We start from the raw sequence: 23,799 nt of genomic DNA, 5'->3' as shown, positions 1-23,799 counted from the left end.
GTCGCGCCGCCGCTGAGATCGCGGCGAGGTCAAATGGTCGCCGACAGCCACGTGGCAGGCCACGTCAGCAGAGCCTGTTCGGCGTCCACGTGGCACGTGCCGGGTTTCTCCGTCCGGTACCGTCCACGTGCCGCGGGAGCACACGGCACTGATTGAGCGGCACCGCGGGTGTCGTCGATTCGACGCGCCGACGACAATATTTGCTGCCGGGGCCCGATGCGTCGGCAGCCACCATCGGACACGAATTGACGAGCCGGCGGCGCGGCCGGCGGGCTCTTGGCGTCCGGGCGGCCGAGGTAAAATTAACCGGCCGCCTCTGGTTGGCACCGCGGGGCGTCCGGGGTACTGACGGGCCCCCGAGAGGGCACACCGACTGGGGCCGGCCGAACAATGGTGGTCCCGTTCGGTTGTGCCCGCCTGGCAGCGCGCCCAGCTTGCTTTGTGTTGTCACGCCCTCCCGCTATCGTTGTTTTACTGTTAGTGCTCAGGTTCTGCGCGGTCCTTACTGAGCGACTTTCGCTCATCAACCTGTCAGCGCGCTGTGAGACATTGCTCCACGTCGCCTTGGCTTCGCATGTTCTGCATCTGATCCGGTGCAAACATGATTTACGTTAGGTGGTACAAACCTTAACTTACCTTACGTGGTATACAATTTAAACGCTGAGGCATTTTGCCGAAAATGTTTGGCGTTAAATATGCCAGTAACTGTTCGTTGGTTTAAGTATCATTGATGGGCATGGTTTATGACAATGATCGACGTTTTAAGGCAGTGCTTTGGTCACTAGTAAACATGGGCACCACCTTAAGGCGTTGGGAGTTCTCATAACATATACTAATAAATGCTCCATAATTCCATATGAGCAAGAGAGGCCTTGATCTCCCGGTTTCTCGTCATTGTGTGCTGGAAGATCCTATGCTGGCAATAATCGACCTTCAGCATGCCAGGAGCTAATGTTTAAACGACGCAACTGAACAAGCACTGGTTATATTAAAAATCAAATTTCGATTGTCGCCAGCATAGAATACACAACTTAAGCTGTTTGATCACTTCGTTTAAGCAGAACCCGCTCGTGCGTAGCACAGACCGGTAAGTTTCACCAGAATGCTTCATATTGCTAAAAAACGAGGCTTTAGTTCTTGTTTTTCATATCAAGTTGCATCACTCTTATCTAAGTTGTATACCTAAATTATATCTCTTTCTAAGCCGATGCAGCTAGATTTGACAGCTTTTAAGTTCTGAACAGGCAATCCAAATTTGTACCTTACAGCTGACCTGCCAGGTCGGATCACGTGCCACCAAACCAGTTCGTGCACAATAGTTGTGTGCTACATCTCCACAGTGATACCAGAAGGGTCACCAGAAGGAACACCAGAAAGGCCCTGTCACCACATTCTTCTATCAGGTCAAATCAGGCGCGCAGCTAGAGCCTTGCAAGGAAGGGGGGGGGGGGGCACAGGGTTGACAAAGCCCATATATTTGACAAAGTTGACAAACCCGAATATTGCCGGATATGGTCCAGTTGTTAATGACGGCGTGTTCCTCGTTGGTATTTTTATTTTTAGGTCAGTGACTGCAATAGAAGCCAGAAGCTACCGCGACATCAATCCTACCTGAAGTCTCGTCAATAAACCGCAAAAATAATGCGTTCAGCGACTACATGAAATGTGCCACCGGCACTGTTAATTTTGCAATGGTTCAGTGGACTCTTTCTAAGCCGTTAGAACTCAAAAACCTGGTCAGAATTTGCATCTGGGTTGTACAGAAATATCAAGGACCTCGCGAACGTAGATTGAAGATTAAAATGGCTCAACAACTTGTATCAACATGGCCAAGCCATGCATGCCTGGAAAAGTTTTGCATTCAGTCAGAATAGATAAGTGATACAACTTATGTAACGTAGTTTTGAGCGTGCACGCTGGCGCACCTTAGCAACAAAAACCTCGACGCCAGGCGTTGCAGTTTCCGCAAACCGTGCAGCGTTGGCCCTGCGGCTAACACTAAGCGGTGGCCAACGGATGGATCAAAATAATGACACATTAGAAGACAGTACTTTTGAATGCCTTAGGTCTTAAAATCGTACATCTATAAGATATTCCGGACGAATGTTTTACTTGAGCAATATATAGATTGATAATACTTAGGATTGGTATTTGCGGCGCGGCGTAGTGGTGGTAGAATTTGATGGAGGAACTAGAAAAGTTTTTTTTGTGTGTCCGTAACTGTTTATCGGCCCAGAGGAAAATCCCATCAATTTAAAAAAAGATTCGCCCAGCCTGATCTTTGAACACCCTGAATTAATTTTGAAAGACATCCAGAAGCGTTATTTTACGGTAATCGTTCTTGCGCACACGGCGCCTGTTATTTGGTGTTACTTGCATTGGCCAATGCCACTCGGCTTTACGGAAACTGCAACTCAGGACATCGCTGTTCTTACTCCCGGGATCGCGGGCGCGCAGGCCCAAAATTGTTGATGCAGTTTACTTCACTAGTTGATTCTGCAAAAGAATGGACCTTCTTCGGTAAACATGGGCTACCTTGTGCGTTTTTTGCACTAATTTCGACACGCTTTATTCAACACTAATGAGGCCTCTTTTTCTGTCCGGGAAAGGGCCCCTTGAATAGAACATTACGAGGTGCATTATTGTTCCCGGTCAAGGGCTGATGGGCCATTCTGTCCCACCGCGGTGTGTTTTCTGGCCGTCATTCTAGCGATACGGGGCGGCATCCCCTGGTCAATCCCGAGGCCATAAGAGGGATAGATCATATCACATTGGTCCGTTCACTGACGCGGGAGGCCCTCTGACCCACGCAGTTGACCCCGGATCGACACAGGAACCCTCATTGGTGCAACAACGTCCCTGATCGCTGCAGGTGGTCAAATAATTGGCACATAGACTTCGGCTCGGCTGAACGGGCCCATGCTGGAATTGTGTTGGAGCGCCAGCTGTTCGGTACTGGAGCGCTGACTGGCGCAGGCCTCATGGCCTCAATGTGGGCACTCATCACAAGTTCTCATGTTTCCTTCCATTGTCGAGGGCCCCGACCAACGCAAGAGGCTCTCCGTCCGTCCCTGTTGAGCAAATCTTTCCCTGACCGACCCGAGGTCCCCCGTTGGCACCATGGTCCACTGAACGATGCAGGAACACCGACCAATGTAGATCGCAGGCCCGGCTTTGTCCTTGATTGGGAAATGGGCACGCAGAGCTCAGACCAACACGGAGCTGACTCTTCGTTACTGGTGATCTCTGGCCGAAACAAAGGAAGGCTTTGTCTCAGGGATCCCAACCGGTGCAAGAGGTCCTCTAACTGACATCTGAGGTCACGGCCCTATGGATGGGGGTTCTTAATGTGACCTGCAGCCAGCCCTTCGGACCCTTCAGCCTTTCAATCGCATCTTTGATATTTGGTCCCGGGAGACCTTTCAGCCCCTCTTCGGGCTCCTCAAACACCGCTCCAATTCGGGATCAGTTGCCGCCACAGGACCCCAGTTAAGCACTGTGGCCCCTGACCGACACAGGAGCCCCATATTGTAACAGGGACTCCGATCATTGCACGTCGGAAGTCCCGACCTTGCTACTGTTTGGGAAATAGGTCTGAAAGGCTCGGACGGACATGGAGCCGACCGCCCGATGCTCGTGGCTTCTGACCGACTTAGACTCCCACATTTTCTGGGGGGTTCTTCAAGCGATGCAGGAAGACCGCTGACTGATATTTCAGATTACGACCCCACGGGCCGCGATCTCTTGCGTGACCTACAGCCAGCCCTTCAGGCCCATATGCCCTCTAACCGGGCCTTTAATCGTCGGCTCCAATGGGCCGTCCGGGATCCTTTTCGGGCCTCATCGATTACTGCTCTTGGCCAGCTCGGGGCCACTTGTGAGCACAGGAACCTTTGTTAAGCGATGTGGGCCCATGACAGATACAAGGCCCCAACCAGTGTGAATCACTCCGGCCCCGTAGGTCTGGTCCCTAAACGCGGCCTACGGCCGGCCTTTCCGGCCGTTCGTGCTCTCAAATCGGGCCCCTAATCGTAGGTTCCGAGGGACCCGAAGGGCCTCACGAAACCTAAGGGGGAGCATGTGCCCCTTTGGCCCCTGTCTGCGTTACCTGGTCAAATCATCGGGTCAAGTCGTCTCACATCCTTTCGTAGGGGAATGAAATTGCATAAGGAATTTTGTGAGAGTGAATGGGTAACGAAATTTATGATGAATGTCATCGGAATAGATGATAGACTGGCCGCTCATTAAACCATAATTGTTTCCTGACCTTACCATCTTACCTTACCTTTACCTTACCAGCTACCTCACCATACAAATCTTTACGGCCCTAGAGGACTCAACAAACAGTTCGATCCCGTATCATCAAGCAGTATCAACGGTTTAGATGGGTGATTATCCTCGTTTCCTCGTTCATTCGCAAACGCGCGCAAATGCCATTGTTGCAGGCGCAAGGGTTCAAGGACATTAAGATAGTTCAGGTTGTCTTTCCAGATTTGTGCCGATTTTTCCATTTTTACTGTGCAGCACACATTAACATTAACAAGGACATTAACATTAACAATCGACGGTTCTGAACTTATCAAACAAGACCTTACCACAGTGCGAACAACAACAGCTTGTATTCTGAAGGCTCAGGAAATATCTCCAGAAACGGTGGTGTTGCCAGGTTATTACGCAGGTTTCCCAATGGCCGCTCACAACTTACACCGCGAAAATCCCTGACACGGGTTGGAGTTTCGCCCAATAGTCTGTTGCTGCCCGTGGTAACTTGCGTGGCTGCATGGTTCCACTTTTTTAACCCTGCCGAGTAATCCCCTTCGGAGAACCGTGCTTGAAGACCGAACTGGCAGCGCGGTCCCGCCAAAGCTCACGAATGCGGCGTTTTTAACAGGATTTTGAGCAGTTTTTCCGTTCTGCTGGCCTCCTGTTGGCCGCGTTTTTGGCTGTATTTTCCGCAACGGCTCTAGGAAAGCCGGCGAAGGGCTGGCCGGCAGGACAGAGGCCACGTGACGCAGAGCGGCAGCGATCAGAATTGCAGCAGACACGGGTAGCGTTACGAGCCACGCTCGCCCCCGCACGTTCACCCGTGCATTAAGATTTCGTGCTGTATGCCGCGGCTGCGAAACTCAGGAAGATTGCACAACTTCCAAGTAATTAATGGCCACGAGTAGTTAGTGACGCAAAATTGGTTTAGGCCAACTTACTCCTGTGTTGTAAGCCATGACAAACGCATGCGTGAACTCGGCGGCGGATATATGCAGAGGTCTGTGTGTCCGAGTGCTAACTTCCAAATTTAAAGCACATCATATTAAGCTTAGCCAAACTGGTGCAAATCCGCGCATTTTCTACCGCTCCTGGACGAGCCGGGGTGCTGTCGCTCCCCTCCCCCCCCCCCCGCCCGTCCCCCGGTTCAGCTCTAAAAGCCACGTCGCCGGGTAGATCATCGCGGTCCCATCCGTGACCTTGAGTTCCACCACCCCACTCCGAGCACCCCTCCCCCAGCCATCACCCGTGACCTAGTAAGCCGCCACCCCATCCGGCGCGCCATCACACCCGTTCAGCTCCCGCGCCCGGCAGGCGCCGGCCGCGACGTCGGCCGTTAAAATGATGAAGGACACCCCAGGCCGCGCCGGCGCCCACACTGCTGGCTGATCGCCACGCCTGCGGCTATTCACCGGCCGGCGCCGCGCCCGCTGCAGCACTCGGCGCGTTGGCAGCCGTGTATTCAGCTCGCCGGCGTCACGCACAACGGTATCACGCTGCTATGAAAGACCGGGCGTCTGGCGCCGCGCGCCGCGCGCTGTACATTTGGCGGTCTCCAGACGCCGCTCCGGGCGCCCGACCGCCGCTCTGGAATCGTCCGAAGATGGAGCCCTGCCGCGAGGGTTTGTGTCACGTGAAAGCATCACACACCACGTGCTACGCCAACGCCCCGAAACCGAACTAAGCTTCTACCCCAATCCACACAGCGTTCGTCAATGCCATCTCCGACACGTAAACCCCACCTAGCTGTCGTTCGAATACGCCTGACGGCTCTGCTTTGAGCCAACAGGCCACCGCGTCACCCCAGAACGTGAGCGCAAACACAACACGCGCCGTGCGCCCACCACACGGCAAACAAGACATGCAACTGGAAGACGTTTGATTTGTTGCTGTGGGAGGCAGGCTCCAAGGCCACCCCCGGCACCATTACACTGCAATCGAACACGTGCGCGGGCAGGTTGCACATCAACCGCTCGCCCGGAGCCCGCGCGCCTCGCCGACGCTTCGCGGAGCGAACTCATGCTGAGATCAAGTGTTCCGTCGACGGACACCAACGCCTCTTTGATTCCGGCACGCCCACAGCGCCTGCTCAGAGGCGGGGCAGTCTCATCCACCACGCGGCAGATGTCGCTGGCGTGCGTACGCCAGGTGTCGCCGCCATCGGCACCGGCCGCCGTCGCCGGGGCCGTCACCACGGCCGCCACGAGTTCGGGTCAACGACGGCGCCCTTCGCGGCCACCGGCCGAAACGCCGACTTGGAGAGGTTGATGGGGCCCTCGGGCACAGCGGCGGGCTCGGCCGGGTCGGCCGGCTCGGCGGCGGGCGCGCGCGCCACCGGGCGAGGTGGCGCGGCCGCGGGCGGCGCCAGCGCCGCGGCCGGCGGCGGCAGCACACGCAGGGGCGCCGCCAGTGGGGCGGCCGCCGGCACGGACACAAGTCGGTCCAGGTGTGAGTTGAGCCGGTGAAGCACGGCCCCGTCCATCTCCTGGTGCGTCTGCAGGTAGTCGTTGACGATGGCCCGGGCTGACATGTAGCCCTGGTGGAACATCTTGACCTCAGTGTACGGGTCCGGGCGGCGACTGGACCTGGGGAGAGGAAGGCACGTCAGCCTCGTACCGGGCGACACGGCGACCCCTTCGAAAGTCGCCAGAGAGCGGGTCATGACCCGTCGACATATCGTTATTGATTTTCAACATACAGTCCGTGCAAAATCTTGCCGTAGTTTATCGTGGGCTCCAATCGGTGACGGCCACATCAACATTAAGACCTCGCAACATTCACATTTGCATTACGCTACATTGCAAGGTCGTGGCTCATCTGTTAATGAAAGGAGTCGTTGACACATGCAAATCCCTCACGGCATGCAGCAAGTTAACATCGCACGTGACCGCCCCAAGATTCCCAGACGTTTCACTGTCAACGGAATACGAGAGAAATCGACACAGCAAACAAGTGAGCTCACTGAACTTGAGCAAAGCTAATCTGGCCACAACACATGCTTGTCCTCGGGCCTTTCGTGTATTTCCCAGAGACCGTGCGGCGTTTCGGCGCCTGCGCATGGTGACTGTACGGTTTTGTACATTTGTGTGCTTTAAAAAGCACGCATGCGTGTGATTTGCACCATCGTCTCTGATATAAACAGGAAAGTCTTTGCCCACCTGTTTTTTCGGCCAAATGAGCTCAGAGTTCCTATGCACAGTTATCAACCTTCAGTTTCTCTGGGGGTACCCGTTAAACGACGTTAGTAGGCAACTATAGATTATATTGCTAAAACTCGACTTTCAAGATGTGTTTGTGATCAGCCGAGTACACGGGTTCTTAAGCGAGTAACCATAAGCACAGCTTTAAGCGCCAAGCATGGGGAAACAATCACTGTCTGTTTGATGACACCGCCTATCCAGACCTCCCCATGTATATACAAGGCTGATGACCGTCAGCATAACAACTTTTCTGTTGTCAGTAAGTCTTTCCTCAGTGTACTGAATAAGTCTGCCATATGCTTATCATGCTTAAAATGTGCGATAAGCGTAAGCGAAATGCGCGCGATTAGGATTTGTCACATGACTGCATACGCCAGCACACGATTGGACGAACGTTATACATATTTTAACAATGCTGCGGACTTGATTTAGTTCCTTCAATGCCAATGAATTCGAACGTCTTCATTTAACAATGTCGATCAACGTTTTATCTGACGTCGTTATCCCTCTCACTCATTATCACACACCTGATGCCAGACGATCGGCTAGTTCAAATTCCGTCCGCAAGAAAGTTGGTCACCCTCGAATGCATTGTACTCAGAGGGTACTGAGAAGATGCGACCCACGTGAATGGCTTGAGAACGTCCCGCGGTGTCAAAAATCATTATTAAACGGGACATTGGCAAACATTTTGGGCGACAAATCCCGCGTATGTCCCGACGAAGTCAGCGTTAGTTGCCCATTCAGCGCGAATATTGCAAAGTGCTTGAACGCTCACTCACAACAACGGCTGACTGGATTACATTGATTGCTCAGAGAGATTGAGCCCAACAGTGTTCCCATTTTATCTTTACTAGAGTGCACAGAAAGATACGATCTCACGTACCACATTCTGTATCAGTTTGAACTCCCGTCGAGACCGATTCACAGGAAAAAATGAGCTGAATTCCAGCTGCGCCACGGCCCTGAGCACTGGCATGGGTGCTGCAGTCACTGGCGCTCTATAAAAAGCTTAACTGAAATTCTGCCCAGTTTGCGCCTGTCGCCGGCTGTGACACCACACTGAAACCATATCGCAGCTTCAGTGAGCAGCGTCCGTGTGCCAGTGGGCATAATGAAGTAAACGGCATTTCAGTGGGCATCCAGAACGCGTCGTTTCCTCCAGTGGGGCCGCACCTTCTCCGTGTCATCAACAGCCCGCTACTGACTAACGAGGTGTCTCACTAGCAGCAGGCCGCAGCAACGATACCGCTGCACGAGAAAAAGCATCCAATGACCCGGACAATTATCCCTATCAGCTGATCTCTATCTGGCTAGTCGTGACCAGCTCTTCGAGCGTGTGGTTTGCAGTCAGCTGATGGAGTATTTGTCATCGCATGACATCACATATCCTCTACAGCGCGATGACGTCACTGGTCATCGCTGACACACCCAAGACGTTGAACAGCTAAGCATAGTCGCCTTCTGAGGCCGTATGTATGCTGATGATACCCAGTTTCTTGACGCCGACTCACCCGTAACATTCCGAAATTCAAAAAGCGCGTGGAATATTCATCAGCATGAAGTAGGCCTCCTCAAAGCAGTCTCAAGCTCGAGCCTACTGACATGGAACTGCTCATCCAACCCCGCCGGCTACACACAGATCTGCGTGCTCTCGTCGCATTAACCAGCAATGAAATCAAATCCCCACACAGCGTACACATTCAGAGTGACCAAAGTTCGTGCACCTCATGAGTACATCGCATATCTATCACCGCGTGCCACTGCTGAGGTATTCTCATCGCATTTATTCGGATACGTCCTCGCCATCCCAAAGCAATCAAACGGCTTCTGATTTCAGTACTTGCTCTCCACGCACGGCACTGTATGCATCGACGCGGTGGTTAAAACGTATAAAAAAACGCATACACAGAACTACCGAATGGAAGTCCTATACTTCAGCGCTGGTACCGTTAAAATCCGGTGCCCCAGCTAAGTGACACCCACGGAGCGTGAACTAGGGTGGACCCAAATCGACAAACCGATATGTGAACGTGATACCGCTCTTGCACCAGATATCCTCAAAGCGATCAGCGCACCGAGACGCTACGTTGGCGTTTAGTGCAACGCTGTGATGTGTGAGCCCGTGTCATTCCGCAACGGCCCACGAGCTGCTGCTGCCACCACGCGTCCCGAGTGCGTAAGGGCGTCGACCGTTTAGGCTTCGCGCATCTGGTGGATGGAACGTAAGGCCGCCAAGGGCAACGCAACCATTAGATACCCTAGCCTCCTGTACGCCAAGGGGGTGAGTAGAATTTCTACGGTGTTTAACTGTATTACCTTCCAGTGTACCGTCTTTACCTCCCGATGTTTTTTATCACCCGTGCATCTTAGGTACACACCTATCGTACGCTAATATGCATGCCCGAAAATCTACCATATACTAGGACTTAGATCCATATAATGTCCAATTTTTGCCACAGCACACTCGCTTCTCGTAAGCTCACTGGTTACTGCCACGTCTTGATCTGAAACCGTGTTCATCGAAAAATCGTTTTGGTTTTGAATGCGTGGAAGGTGTCGACACACTCTCCTCATTCCGTGGAGTGGACACAACATTTTGCCGTGGATTTGTTCTTTAATCACTAACGGTGGAATCGGGTTGGGGGGAATAACCGGGACAGGCCCCTCCCGATTTTCCGAGTTGGTATTCAACCCTACATGGAGTTCCATGAGAGGTTATCATATAAAACCGCATTTGTCCCCCTGTCCGCCCACTCTGCAGAGGGTACACAATCACGGGCGTGATGATTTTGACGATGGTTTCGTCTGCACGTGGAAATCACGCGAACGTCGCACTTCCAAATAAGGCAAAGTTTAGCTCCAGAGCGTTACTGTAGGAAAGTCCACATGCTTCATCTGTTCTGGATGTGTTGGCGCTTACACGCCCTTTATTAAGAGTTTGCTGAATATCCTGGTAGAAACAAAACTGCAAAACTTTGCTGACAGGCTTGAAAGGACTGGGCACTCATCACCTCTAATTTCACCTGTCTATTTATGTGGAGAGATTTGGTGTCCATGTTGGGCTCATGGCGAAATCCAGCCGACCAAATCAGCCGTAGACGAACGGTAAAGATAGCCCTCAAATTATGTACAGCCGGTGTCCAAGGTCGAAATCTGCAGCGCTTGGAATAACAATGAACGATGTTAGCCATTAGCACATAATACCTCCTTACTATTTCACCCGCGGTGCAGTAGCATGAAGTCGTTAGAGGGCTTCTATCACCGTAATAAAATGCCAAAAACGCACCGACCGTAGGCGCCTCTCATGCTAACGAATCATGTAATGGTAGATCGACTGTCACAGCCGCCGATCTGAAGGGCGTTATCGGTGGGGAGCACTCCAAACGCGACGACTACGAGGACAATCCGGTTTCCATGCGTGATGGCTTGAAGGATGCTTTGACCTATTGGCAGGGGCCTGCCACAATGCTTATCTTGGTCCAGTCAACATCTAACTGGTCACCGAACTTTCACAGGGACCACAAAAAACGAGGTTTTGGGGAAAACCCAGACTTCGGCCACCATGACCTCTGAGGCTTTAGCTATGTGACGACTGCATGTCTATGTGGTTGCACCACCAGATTATTATCAAAGTGGATTACAACTCATCACGGCTCATACCCACGTGGCAAGAAGACATCCCCTCCACAAAGCGGCTTCCGCGGCGAACGCCTCGTAACACGACCGCGAGCGCCCTCCACGTGCAGCAGTCATGGGGAAGGCATACCCCAGAGCTCCCAGCCGGAGCCGGGCGACGCGGACGCTGAGTGTTTTGACCGCCGTTCCCACAGTGCCGCCGGGCCGGCGGCAGTTTTTCCCGCGCCGCCGACCGCGCAGCACGCCCCGCCGCGCGCCGCGCGGGCGGCGCCCGACCCAGCCCGACCCGCTTCATCAGCAGCCCTATTAAACGCGCCGCGCTGTTAGTTTTTGCGCTAATCTCATTAGCTGCAATCGCGGGTCGTGATGGAGCTATCCGCGGCCAATTATCTCGCGGGAGCTGCCCCTCGCGCAGACCGCGCCGCCTGATTTATGGCCAGCAGGGACAGACACGCCCTCTGGTGCTTAGCCATTAATGACTCGGTGGCATCCGATCGCTGCAGGTTGGACGCGCTCGTACGCCGGCCGCCCCGGGGCATGGTCCGCGCCAACGGCGACCGAGCACGTGGAACTGCTCGAACGCATCAGGCAGCCGGCGAAAATGCACGCGAAGCAGTGTTTTAAATGCACACACTCGAATTCGTGCGATAATTTTTTTTTCAGAGGCATCCGCTGGATGAAAATGCCGGGGAATTGTCACGACCTTCACAGATCGCCGAATGCGTGCCCGCTGAATGCACCAGTGCGCGCCGCTGCTGCCCTGTGGTTTGGTGAACGCATGCAACCCGCGCTGGCGCGCGTGCAACCCCCGACAGCGCTGCAGCAGGGCATCCGGTCTGGTGACAGGCGCGGGCCATGTGAGCAGCAGCGTGGGACAATGTCTACCCCTCCCTCCCTCCCCCACGTGTGAGGCGGCCGGGCCCGCGGCGGTGGCCGGCGCGGTTGGTGGCAGCCCGCAGGCACCAGTCACTTCTGCACCGGCCGCTAAGGTTTGAAGATTTGAACGGCAGCCCGAGGACCCGCCGACGGCCGGCAGACGGCGCCCGGTGACCGCCGGTGGCGCGCGCAGGGAATGCTGTGAATTTTCACAGGAGGCGGGCTGGCCGTCGGCCACCGCAATCCAGCAGCTACTTAAAACGGCCGAGTGCCGCCAGACCACGCTACCGCGAAAAACATTGCACACGAACCTAATTTGGAGCTGTGTGATGAGTCTAGAATGTGTTCTGACCTACCCACGAAGCATATCGTGCGTGTACTCCGCACGAAGATCGGCGTCGCGCACGCACGTGACCTGCGTGACGTCACCTCGTCCACGAGCGGTTACTGCGCTTGCCCTTCAAGCTACGCCGACCGCGCCGCATCCACAAACATCACCGACCCATTTCGGGACGAAACGGTCCAGCCACCAAAGGCCAGGAAAACAAATGTGACGCCACACAAAAACAAAACATAAAATAGCGCGAAAGTGTGACGAAATGCGAAACACGTGTGAGACGCGAAATGGACAAAAGAGCACGACGCCCACCCGCAGCAATCTGTCCGCACCAACTCACATCAGCTGTTTGTGGATGTGCTTGACAGCCAGCTCCAGCACCTCCGCCTTGTCCATGCGTGACACGAGGTCATCGTCGCGGGGTGCGCGCGGCCCGGGACCGCCCAGCTGACCCGATATCAGGTCCCGGATCTCCTCGATGCAGAGGTTCATACGCGCCCGCCGCTTGCGCTCCATCAGCGGCTTCATCAGCTGTGGGCAAGAGGCTGCGGTGAGCTTCACACGATACGTGGGGTCCCGGCGGCTAGAAGGGCTCGCAAGGCTAGGGCGGGGCTAGGGCGGGGCTCGACGCGGCCGGGAGGCCAGCGCTAGTGCCAGTGGGGTCGTGTTACGGTGGCGGGAAGGGCTCACAGAGCTAGGGCTGGGCTATGGTGGGGCTCGACGCGGCCGGGAGGCCAGCGCTAGTGCCAGTGGGGTCGTGTTACGGTGGCGGGAAGGGCTCACAGAGCTAGGGCTGGGCTATGGTGGGGCTCGACACGGCCAGGAGGCCAGCGCTAGTGCCAGCGGGGTCGTGTTACGGCGGCTGGAAGGGCGCGCAAGGCTAGGGCGGGGCTAGGGCGGGGCTCGACGCGGCCGGGAGGCCAGCGCTAGTGCCAGCGGGGTCGTGTTACGGTGGCGGGAAGGGCTCACAGAGCTAGGGCGGGGCTAGGCGCGGTCGAGAGGCCAGCGGGGTCGTGTTACGGTGGCGGGAAGGGCTCACAGAGCTAGGGCGGGGCTAGGCGCGGTCGAGAGGCCAGCGCTGGTACCATCGGGGTCGTCTTATGGCGGCGGGAGGGGGCGGAAGGGGCTCGCAGGACTAGGGCAGGGCTCGGTACGCCCGATAGGCCGCCGCTGGTGCCAGCGGGGTTGTGTTACGCCGTTCAGGGGTTGCTCACATCAGCTTCGCGAGGTCAGGATCGTGGCACTTTGCCTTCGGGTGAGCAGATTTGTAGTTGTGAAAGAGCCTGTGCTGGAAAAACACCATGAGAAAGCATCGGGCGACGGCCTCGCCACATGCGAACCTGTCCAGAACTTCCAGCGGGCGGAAATACCAAAACGTCTTGATTCCATCTTGCGGTGCCTAGCACAACCACGGTGATAAAATTTATGCTTGCCTTTGACAGGCAGAAGTGACTGTCTTCAAATTGCCAGCCACCCTTGCCATAAGCGATAACGCAACAGGTCTCATCCGACGAAATCCCACCCAATCAGTTGCCAAGGCATGATCCCACAATTACCCAACACGACGAACAAGGTCTAAGCCGATTTTTTCCCATTTCGCAACACAGCTAACACGTGTCGCGCATCACAAGGCACTTCATCAGCCCATCTTAATGACGGGAGCGGCCGGGGAGAGCGGAGCGGGAGCGCCTGCCGCCTGCCCCTCCGCGCTGGCCAAGACGGGCGGGCCCGCCTCGCACTCTGGCCTAAGACGTATGCTGTGCTCCGGAGAACGAGGAGACCCGAGTCAGCTGACCACTGTCAAATCGTCACCGAATCAAGGCTGGACCCGACCCTCAGTAAACGGCCTACTCACACCTGACTGCAGCGGCTGCAAGCCCGCACGGGCGTGAAGAGCCACACTAAAACGGGGCACGTTCATCGCACAGCGCAAGCGAAGACCTTCCTCGAATCAGTGCCAACAAAACATCCATTTACTCGTCACTTCCCTAGTGAGACCAGGTCAACATGTACAGGGTGACGACGTATGACGCCAGATGTCGCACACGCCGATGCAGGCCAACCGCAGCCAAGTGGAGTACCCGTCCACTTCCGCTACACCCCGTCCCTCGCCTATCGTCCTGACGCCAAACAGTGTCTGGATATGTGGCGCCTCCGAGGGGCGAGGCGCGCCGGCGCGCCGGCGCGTCGTCACTTCTCACATCGGCACGTGACGTCGCCCACCGGGCCCGCAGCCGACACCGACGAGCCGCACTCTCCACTTAGTAAGCCACCACACCCCGCATTAGCATAGCAGGCCGACGCCCCGCTAGCTTGTCGAGCGGGGACTCGAGCCCACCCTGGCACCCTGGGCGCCTCTCAGCACGCGGTAGAGCACGCGCTCCAGCCGCCGCAGCCGGCCGACCCGCCGGCGGCACTCCCGAGCTCCGAGAGACCTCACCGACCTCCCTGCGCTTGATGACTTGACGGCGCGGTGACGTTCGGGACAGTAAGCAGCTCACTCTGCTCACGATCCATTTCGTCATCTTCATGTAAGAAATCCTGTCACAAATGGGAGCGAGGGGCGGGGAGGGGGATAATCCGCAATCCACATGCCTGCGGTTATGTAAGGTCCTTGACTTGGCCTCCCCCAAGTCATGCCCTGATCATGAACATTCACACCCAGCCCGACGTGCCACGTGTGACCCCGTGGACCGTCTGACCCGTCGTTACCCGTGAGACTCAAACTGCACCCGTCGACACTACCGCCGGCCACTTTTGTTTCCCCTCGCACTGCACCGATTTGTGCTGAGTACTGCCCTGTTGTGTCCGTTGTTCCATAAAATATCCCTGCGCAGGGGGATTTTATAGCGAAATCGTGCCGACCCAGTGAAACACCAGTGGTCAACCCTGGGACGAGACGGTAAGGCTCACACTAGGAACAGTTCGCTTGCATTGCTGGCGGGCATTTCTGGCACCAGTCAATGCCGAAGCGCTGTGAACCGTTTAGTAAAATGCTGTCATGATAATATAAAGTGTCGACGTTATAAACTATCACTTTTTCGTGAGAACGGTATTCTGGGAGGCTGACGTTTTTTGGCTCACCATTGGTCTCGTTTTAGCTTCAGAACATAGTCGTTGAGAGAACGGGTCCACGTGAGAGCTGTAGCCCATAATAAAGCGAAACAGCGATTTAATCATCGCAAGCTTGCAAGGCCTCTTGAGAGATTTTTGAAGATAAGAATGGCCAATACAGAGCAAGCTTTAATCCATCACAAAACCGCGAAACTGTCACTACGCTTAACGCCGCCACCAATGTGACGGGAATAATGTCTCGGGAAACTACAGCACAAACATAATTCAACGTTCTTTCGACGGAGCGTGGCGCATTGGCGGCAGCTGCAAAATGCACCGGTTTTGGAGTATGGGAGACTTCAAGAGCACCGCGCACACTCACAACGCTTACGCTGCGCATACACGCGAGACACGCGAGGACCGAACAAGAACTTCGGTAACAGAACGCTGCCAATGTGCCAGAACTTTGGCAACAGGGCCCTGCCAATGAGCGAGAACTTTGGCAACAGGGCCCCGCCAATGGGCGAGAACTTTGGCAACAGAGCACTGCCAATATGCGAGAACTCTGGCAACAGAGCACTGCCAGAGAGCGGGGACTTTGGCAGCAGAACCTTGCCAATGAGCAAGAACTTGGGCAACGAGAACGGGCAACAAAGTCCTGCTAGTACCGGCCGCCACGTCAGTTTGTTCAGTCAAGTCAAGTCAGTCAAGGTCTCTTTAGCCACCCCAGGTCCTTCGGCCCCTCAGGTTCCTCGTGTCGGCTAAGCTCAGGTCAAGTTAGGTCAGGTCAGGTCCCTCAGACGACCGGAAGGTCATGGAGCGCCTCTGAGCTCTGACCTCTGAACGGTCACCTGTTCACCTGTTCACGTCACACCTCACCTGGACAGACCACCGGTCCCTGCCAGCGAGGGGACGTACGGACACAGACACAGAGGACACAGGGGACACCGCAGTCCACTGGGCCGCCGCCTCAACGGATGGCGGGGTAAACGTCTGCACAGCCACCAGCCGCATTGGGTGAATTGTCACTAAATGCTAAAACATAAGTTATCAGACATGGCTGCGTAGGGAATGCAGAAGGCGCGGTTTGTAAAGTCATCACCCAGAATAGGTGAACTGTTACCAAGTTCTGAAACATTTGTTATCTGTCATCACTGAGTAGGGAATGCAAAGGGCATGCTTTTATCCCTCGCCCTGACAACGGGTGGGGGGGGGGGGGGGGGAGGGGTCGATGCGACACCTCGAAGGTTTTTTGGGGATACCTCTCTGACATGTTGTACAATCTCGCCCAAAATTTTGGCAGCCTATGATGGGGCATCCATTGCGCGTGTTATGACGCCAGACGTGCTTCTTGCTTCCTGGTTTCGGAACATCGGGAGTTTTTTAGCAACACTGCGCGGCGATCTACGGCCGGCGCGGGCGATGGGCGTCAACCGACGAGTCGGTTACCGCGGAACGCGCGCGGCGGCCGACACTTATATTAACAGGACCATAGCCCATAAAGGCATCTTGAAGCGCACGAAAATACACACCACTGTATTCAGAATTGAACAAGGTACACGCCTGTTTAGGCTTTGCGTATCCACAAAGTACGAAAGTACGGTCTCGTGTGTATGATGCTGTAAGCCGAAAAAGCGTGATTCTTTGGAAAACCCGAACTTTGACCCCCCATAATGGGATTAATTATTGGCCTAACAACATTAAATTGATACCAATCACCGAACCTTGTTCAGACCAATCCACCTGTTCTTTCCCTAAATTCTACAACCATGAGCTTGGAAACACCAGGATTCATCCCCCCCCCCCGGGCACCAATCCGCGTTACGAAAAACGGCGAACCGGGGCCATGATTAAAGGCTAAAAACCATCAACCAGACTGAATAAATCGTCGCAAAATTCAGAAATATGTATATATATATATATATATATATATATATGACCTGGCATTCCAAAGCCTCAAGATCGTAGGCACACACCATATTCCCCTCCCCACAAAGGGCCGAACGAAAACGAAAAGCATTAACGAACCGCAGTAAGCAGCTGAAATCCGACTGCGCACACTCAGACGTAATTTGACTGTCCAAATCTTCACAAACCAAAACGAAGGAAGCGCTACCTAGCGTAATCTCCTTGCGTAACACTTGCAAGTTATTCACAGCCAACACGCTCGTCTCTCTGCCTCTCTTTTCGCCCGCGCGATAGCTACGACCTATTTACACGACGTAGGATGCAGTACTGATACCGACCGTCAAAGCCAGGCAATAGCTACATGCTGTTCAGTGTGGCGGGTGGTGGCACTCATCATGCCAGACGCGTCCGTGCGCCGCATGAGGGGACGTCATTTAATGACACGCGAGACGCGTGCGCTGAGCCCGCGTGCATCCGTTACGACAGTGTTCCCAGGCTGACGCACGATAAGCATGCCAAGACAGCGACGGTCTCGCCTCCAAACGCAAGAGATGTTCCACGACTTGATGGCGGTCATTTTGTCGCTTATCTTGTTTTTCCGGTTATCTTTCTGTCGACGTCGAGATGATCGCAAATAATTTGGCGCAAGCGTCCGTAAGGCATAGCGTGCCTAAGCGACACCACACGGGAGTGATAATTAGCCGGATCCTGGGTTTGAAGCACGCTGCTGGCCCACAAACGAGCGGATCAAATTTCATCACCACCTCGTCCATATCTCTAGCGATACAAAGTCTGACAAAGCCTCTCCGCGACTCACAAAAGCCAGAAGCTACTCTCTTGAGCTTACTGTTCCAGCCTTCCTTCACGAGCTTCCACACCGCATTGACCACAGGCTAGTCCAACCGTCTAGTCCACCGCGAGCAACGGTGCCTAACAACCTGCGCCAACTTTCCACGCCTTCAACAAAGACCGCGAACAAAGGTCAGCATTTCGGGCGGCTCCCCGGGTGCGCCCGACGTCATCTTAATCCAAATCCCAGATAACACGCGGTGCACGGGTCTCCCACGAGCCGCACCTCTCCATTTCAGCGGCGACGACCGTAACCACGGGCGGGTGCCGCTCCCGAACCGACTGATCGCCGGCGCCCCGGCGTCAGCGCCGGTCCGCTTGGGATCATCCCCGCCGCCGCCCCGAGCTATTCTCGGGCAAGCCTGCTGCACGTGCACGGGCGATTACCGGTATAACCGCGCGGCGGCCAGCTCCCGGCTGGCAGACATGCCAGACGAGCTCCCCTGCCGCGCGTCTCCAGCCACGATCCCGCGGCGCCGCCGGCCGCATGCAAAACACGCCAGCCGCGTAAAACCTCAAACTGGACGCCGCGTGGAGGCGCGGTCGCCACCCGACCCCTTAACTCTCCATTTCGCCCGATCCGCTGACTGAGCGGTTTAGGAGCTCGCCTCGGCAGCGTTTGAGCCGTTCGCCGCCCCGCCGCCGCCGGAAGCCCAGCTGCCCGGAGTCACGCACAGCGCGGCCCCGGCCGCTCTCATGACTCAGTGGGGAAAACGGCCGGCGCCCGCGTTTCCTGCGACTCAGGACTCGGAAATGACACAGCTTCACTGGAGCTGAACCGACGGCTAGCCCCGGTGATCGGCGGCGATGGGTCACCGGCGGGTGCTGACAGGTCCCCCCGGTCACCTCCCGAGCAAGATCCCCGGGGAAGCCCACCCAGAGCCTGCGAGTCACGCCGCGTCAGGCGGCCACGCTATCGAGAATGGGAGGTAATCGATGCCCTGTTTTGGCCATGTCGATGGGCGGACGCCTTCCAGTGACGGAACATTCCGCACGGGGGGGGGGGGGGGGCGGCAGCGGAGCCGCTGCGGGGGGCGAACCCTCGGGAGGGGCGTTCATTTCGAAAAACCCAGGGGCCGCAAAGCCCGAGCTCCCTCGTCTGATTCACTTTCACGCAGGAGCAGGGGTGGCGGGTTGACAAGACTTGTCGAGCGAACCACAGCACAAACAACCATCAATACGTTTTCGAACAGTGATCTTCTTGGAAACGCAATTCACAGCACGCACAATCCAGGTTAAGGTCGCTGGCGTTAGAAATCGCGCCAGACCACCCCAAGACCACAAAGAAACACCCCCTAATCAGACGCGGCGGACAGCAGCTCCTTCTCCTCACAAACAGCACCCACCCCACCAAAGCCTCGCTGCTCACCTTCTTGTACTCGTGCGTGCGCGACGGGGGCACATAGCCGCCACCCGGGCCGCACTTGGACGTTGTCGGGCTCAGCGGGTTCAGATCCATGGCGTCGATCCAGGAGCGTACTCGCCCTCAGCACAAGCCACATGCCACTGAGGAGGTGCCGCCCGCCGCCCGCCGCCCGCCGCAGCGCCACTCTTTGTTTTGATCGTTTGATCTATTTCGCGAGTTGGCGGGGAGGCGTCGCGCCGGCCGCCTACAGGTGAATTTGGTAGCCAACCGAGCGGAGGCTCCGCCCCTGTCGGGCGCGAGGCTCGGGCGCCGGCACTGTGCACTGGAGCAGCGTTCCCATTGGTGTGCTGGAACAGGAAGTTTTGCCTATCACATGCAAGCTACGGCAATCTTGAGATTGCATGGTCGGGGTTGCACGAAAAATGAGACAGGCGGCGTGCTTGTTAAAATGGATTCTGCGGCGCACGGGTGCACAGCGTTGGCGCATGCGTTCGTTTTCCCACGCTGCCTGGCTGGCGGGACTCGCGTGAATGGCCGGGGGCGCTGGAATCCTGGGAGATGGCCGAGCCGTGAGAACTGCCACATTCCCACAGTCGGTGCGCCACCTGTTGGCCGGTCGGCGTCAGATGAGGCGGCCAGGGTCAAGTGTCCGCCGCGCCGGGGCAATATGGCAGCGATCTGGCAGCCGCACGGGGGCCGTTCTCAGGGCGGCCGGGTTACGCCGGTCTAATGAGGGGTCATCGACGGTGATTAATTGGACGTTCGGGCGACCGCTCCCGGGGGTTCCCAGGCGGTGCGCGAGGCGGGCGCAGCGTGACCTCGGACCTGCCCGCTGGCGATCGCGGCGCACGGCCTCGGGGTCATGCCCCCACGCGGCCACCACCAGGCGGGGGTCATCTCCCCGGGCGGCGACATAAATTCGACCGGGACCACCCATGGACGCGACAGCCGACAACAAAATGGCGCCTGGAATGGCGCCCGGCGGCCCGGGATCGCGGTCTGTCTCCCAGAAGCAATCACGCTGTCAGCCGCGGACGACCGGGCTCGTCAAGAACCTCGACCCGGACACGCACTCCCACGGAACTTTCCGCCATGCAGGGGCGCCCGAGCCCAGACGGAAGTAGATTTTTGGCCGGTGAACGTGACGTACTGCCGAGGTAATCCGCCGGGCCGCCGGCCGTCCGCCGCCGCCGCTCTCAGCATTGTTCGGCCATTTTTCGTCCTTCTTTCCACATCAGATAGGCGGACAAAGGGCGCGGCCTCCCACGATCGGCGACCGCGTCGGCGTCGGCCCGGACCGGCTCGACTGACCCGCGCGTGACCCGCCGCCGTCGCGCGCCTCCCGTCGGCTGCGTGACCCTCCGCCCGTGACCTGCGGTCGCCGCAGTCGGACGGTGCAGCTGCAGCTTCCGGACCCGCGGCGTCGGACGCGAGCCCCCGGTGGCCGACGCATTATGCAAATGACGGCTTTAAGGCCCCAGCTGGGTTATTATCCCATCTGAATATCATCCATTCCGGCGGGGTGCTCGTGTGTTTCTGATCTCGGCATGTTGCCGGATGTCATGGCGCTGGGCAAAAAGCTGGGGAGAATAATCGGAAATGGTAATTGTATTAATTATATGGCGGACAAAAAACGCCCGGAAACCAGATGATAAAACTGCGCCTGCGGGCCTTTTCTATGAACAACCAAAACTGTTGAAGAGCACAAAAGACGTGCCCGTCTTATCGTATACCTGACAGCAGTACCGACCTAGCACCGCTCAGCCGTTACCAGTTGTCCGCACGCGGCATGGCTTACAAGACGACGGCTTAGCAGTGGAACGAAGCTTGAAATCAGCTTCGCTCTGTCGGTCACAAGACGACTCTGAGACCAGAACAGCGCACGGATTCATTTTTTCCCGTCGTCCTGGGCAATGCCGGAGCGTCGTGAAAACGTGCTCGGGTGCGCTGGGACTGCCAATTTTTTTTTCAGGCGTGAATTTACCTGTGCGACGAAAAGGAAATCTGCTAGCGGAGGGTAGTTTTCGTTCACCACCCGTCATTTTCCGTTCGGACTCACGCAGTCGGATGCTTTCACGCATGTTCGATGCAGAAGGCGGAAGGTTAGCCCAAACGCCTGAGGCTGAACAGGCTGCCGCCCCCCCCCCCCCCCCCCGATGCGTCGATGGGAGGTGCTCTTTTGGAGCCGTTTTCCCAACGTCGGGTGGATCAGCCCCCGTTCCAAGCGTTGGATAGGCCAAACTTACCTCTCCGAGTTTGAAGTCAAGAGTGCCACTCTTGGCGGGTGTCACAAACAATATGTCACCAGAGGCTAGAGATGAAGGATTTAGGTAATTTTAGATCGCGTTCAACCCGAAATCGATTTGCATTCAACGAAGTATTCTTCCTGGGACTGTCCGCGCCGGAATGGCAGGTTACATAACGTCGCTGGTTTGAACCGCGCAGAGTTCTGTCTTACGTTAATGGAGCAAATCTAGACTTATACATAAGCTTTGGAAAAATTAGGAATCAAACCGATCCCAGATGCCGGTGATTCAAGCTGGCGCTCTTGGTGAAAACGGCGGTCAAAGATTGCATGTTTTATGTTTTCTAGGTAATGGCACTGGGACTGCGGGTGCTAAGCGAATGGTGATTTAATTTTGACATGTGCAAGCGAGATTCGTATGTGTATTTCCTATTTCTAATCCGATGGTGTTGAAAGGGGCGTGATGGCGGAGTGATCAGCTCTCAGAGTCAGAGTCAGAGTCAGAGCCTCCAGCTCTTACGTGTGGGCCCTGATTCGAATATCGGGCACTCAGCGCCATGGGCCCGGAGTGCTGACATGGCCGCCACTGCACTGGCTGGCGCTTCATCAAGGGGTGCACGACGATGTATGCCGCGTGCCTCGAAAAAACCATGTCGTTGGAAGACCCTGGTGGTCTGGTGATCTGATCTGCAGAAGCGGCCTTCGACTGCAAGTACAAACCCCTGGTAGGAAGGTACACTTCTCAATGGCTCGGCGAGTGCGCTCCAATCTCTACTTGTGCGAGCAGAAATGGTTTTTGATAAGAGGAGGCGGCGCTTTGTGGTGGTGACTGCTGAAAAGCTGCGAAAAACTCGCGGTGCTCGGCTGTCGATTGTTCGTCACAGCGTCGATCATGTGCGGCACTGCTAAGCATCTGACCCTGGAAACGGCGAAAGGAGGCGAGTCAATATACGAGTCTTGGCGTCCCTAGCTCTGTCCACCTTATGAGAAGCTGTCGGCTGCTGAAGCTGTCGGCTGTGCCGGCTGCTTACCGGGCCGCGCTCGCCACGCTACAGCGCTAATGCAGCCACCACTGCACCCGCTGTCGCTGGCACTATCGACTTCTTCGGGGGTATGGTGCGGATTGGTGATGATTTGCGTAATGGTGCGGATTATTCACCTTTCATTGCGTGAAACAATGGCTATGCGTTGACCTTGCGTCGTTTGACTTCTTTCCTATCAATATGTTGTGCGCTGAGAACGCTTTTATCCCACCGGCGAACCGATCTTGCAACTGTTTCGTAAACTCAGTCGTCAGTCATCCTGCTGAACGTGCCGTCGGCAGCGCAATCCTGACAAGGCATGCTGCGATAGGGAGTCGCACATTCGGCATGTGATCGGTCGGTTCGTGTCGTGCACGTCTCTACCGTATGCATGACCCAGAAAGCGTCACCTGGGTGAGGTTAACGACAATACAAATTGTTTTGAACCAAAATTTGTTAACAAAAAACTTTACGATATGTGAACAACACAGGCTCCCTTCCATGATGGCGAACTCCATCGGTGCATTAGACCGGCAACCGATCGCATAGCATAAATTTGATGGGCTCAAGTTGCTGATTCCCTGTGATGTGTTGCGGTGAGGTCTTACTGCCGTTAGAGACATGAAATTTATTCGAAAACAAATCCTTGGGGTGTGTTGGTTCCGTTGAATTGATTCTTCCAGAAAGTTTTTGAGCAAAATGGTCCTTTAGATGTTCATAAGCGGTGCACTACAAGCTCACTTTTGTTGCAAAGGCAACTGGGCAAGTAATCACGTTGGCCACTTTAGGCATGGCGTAGTGGTCGTCACTGATTTTACTACTGCAGGGATGAGCATAAATATTAGATCGCGGAATCACGCAAAACTGTTCCCTTAAATAGACGATCTAAGCTCTGATGACGATTTCAAGTTCAATTCATTTCTCCAACAAAGCCTCAGTGCGGAACTGCTTAGTCTGTTCATGGACAACCCCTGTTTAAACGCGAACAGGAAAGGTCAAATTTCACCTAAAAACGAGGCTCCCCAGTCCGCTTTCAACCA

General features: G+C 55.6%; 1 protein-coding gene across 1 annotated transcript; it reads right to left on the bottom strand.

The window, feature by feature from the left end:
* Nucleotides 1–6,658: 6,658 nt before the first annotated feature.
* Nucleotides 6,659–19,660, bottom strand: LOC119097036 (enhancer of split mgamma protein; the record flags this gene model as incomplete). The annotated part of the gene is made up of 3 exons (XM_037220056.1): nucleotides 19,496–19,660; nucleotides 12,656–12,846; nucleotides 6,659–6,848 (listed from the first exon to the last, which is right to left on the bottom strand). Coding segments are annotated over exons 1-3 (471 nt in total), but the record flags the coding sequence as incomplete, so codon positions are not given.
* Between the last annotated feature and the right edge of the window lie 4,139 nt (nucleotides 19,661–23,799).

The sequence above is a fragment of the Pollicipes pollicipes genome, unplaced genomic scaffold (assembly GCF_011947565.3).
Source record: "Pollicipes pollicipes isolate AB1234 unplaced genomic scaffold, Ppol_2.1 Scaffold_4295;HRSCAF=5057_pilon_pilon_pilon, whole genome shotgun sequence".
Lineage (NCBI taxonomy): Eukaryota > Metazoa > Arthropoda > Thecostraca > Pollicipedomorpha > Pollicipedidae > Pollicipes > Pollicipes pollicipes.
Note: the sequence above shows the minus strand (reverse complement) of the source record. Positions and strands in the feature narration are given on the sequence as shown.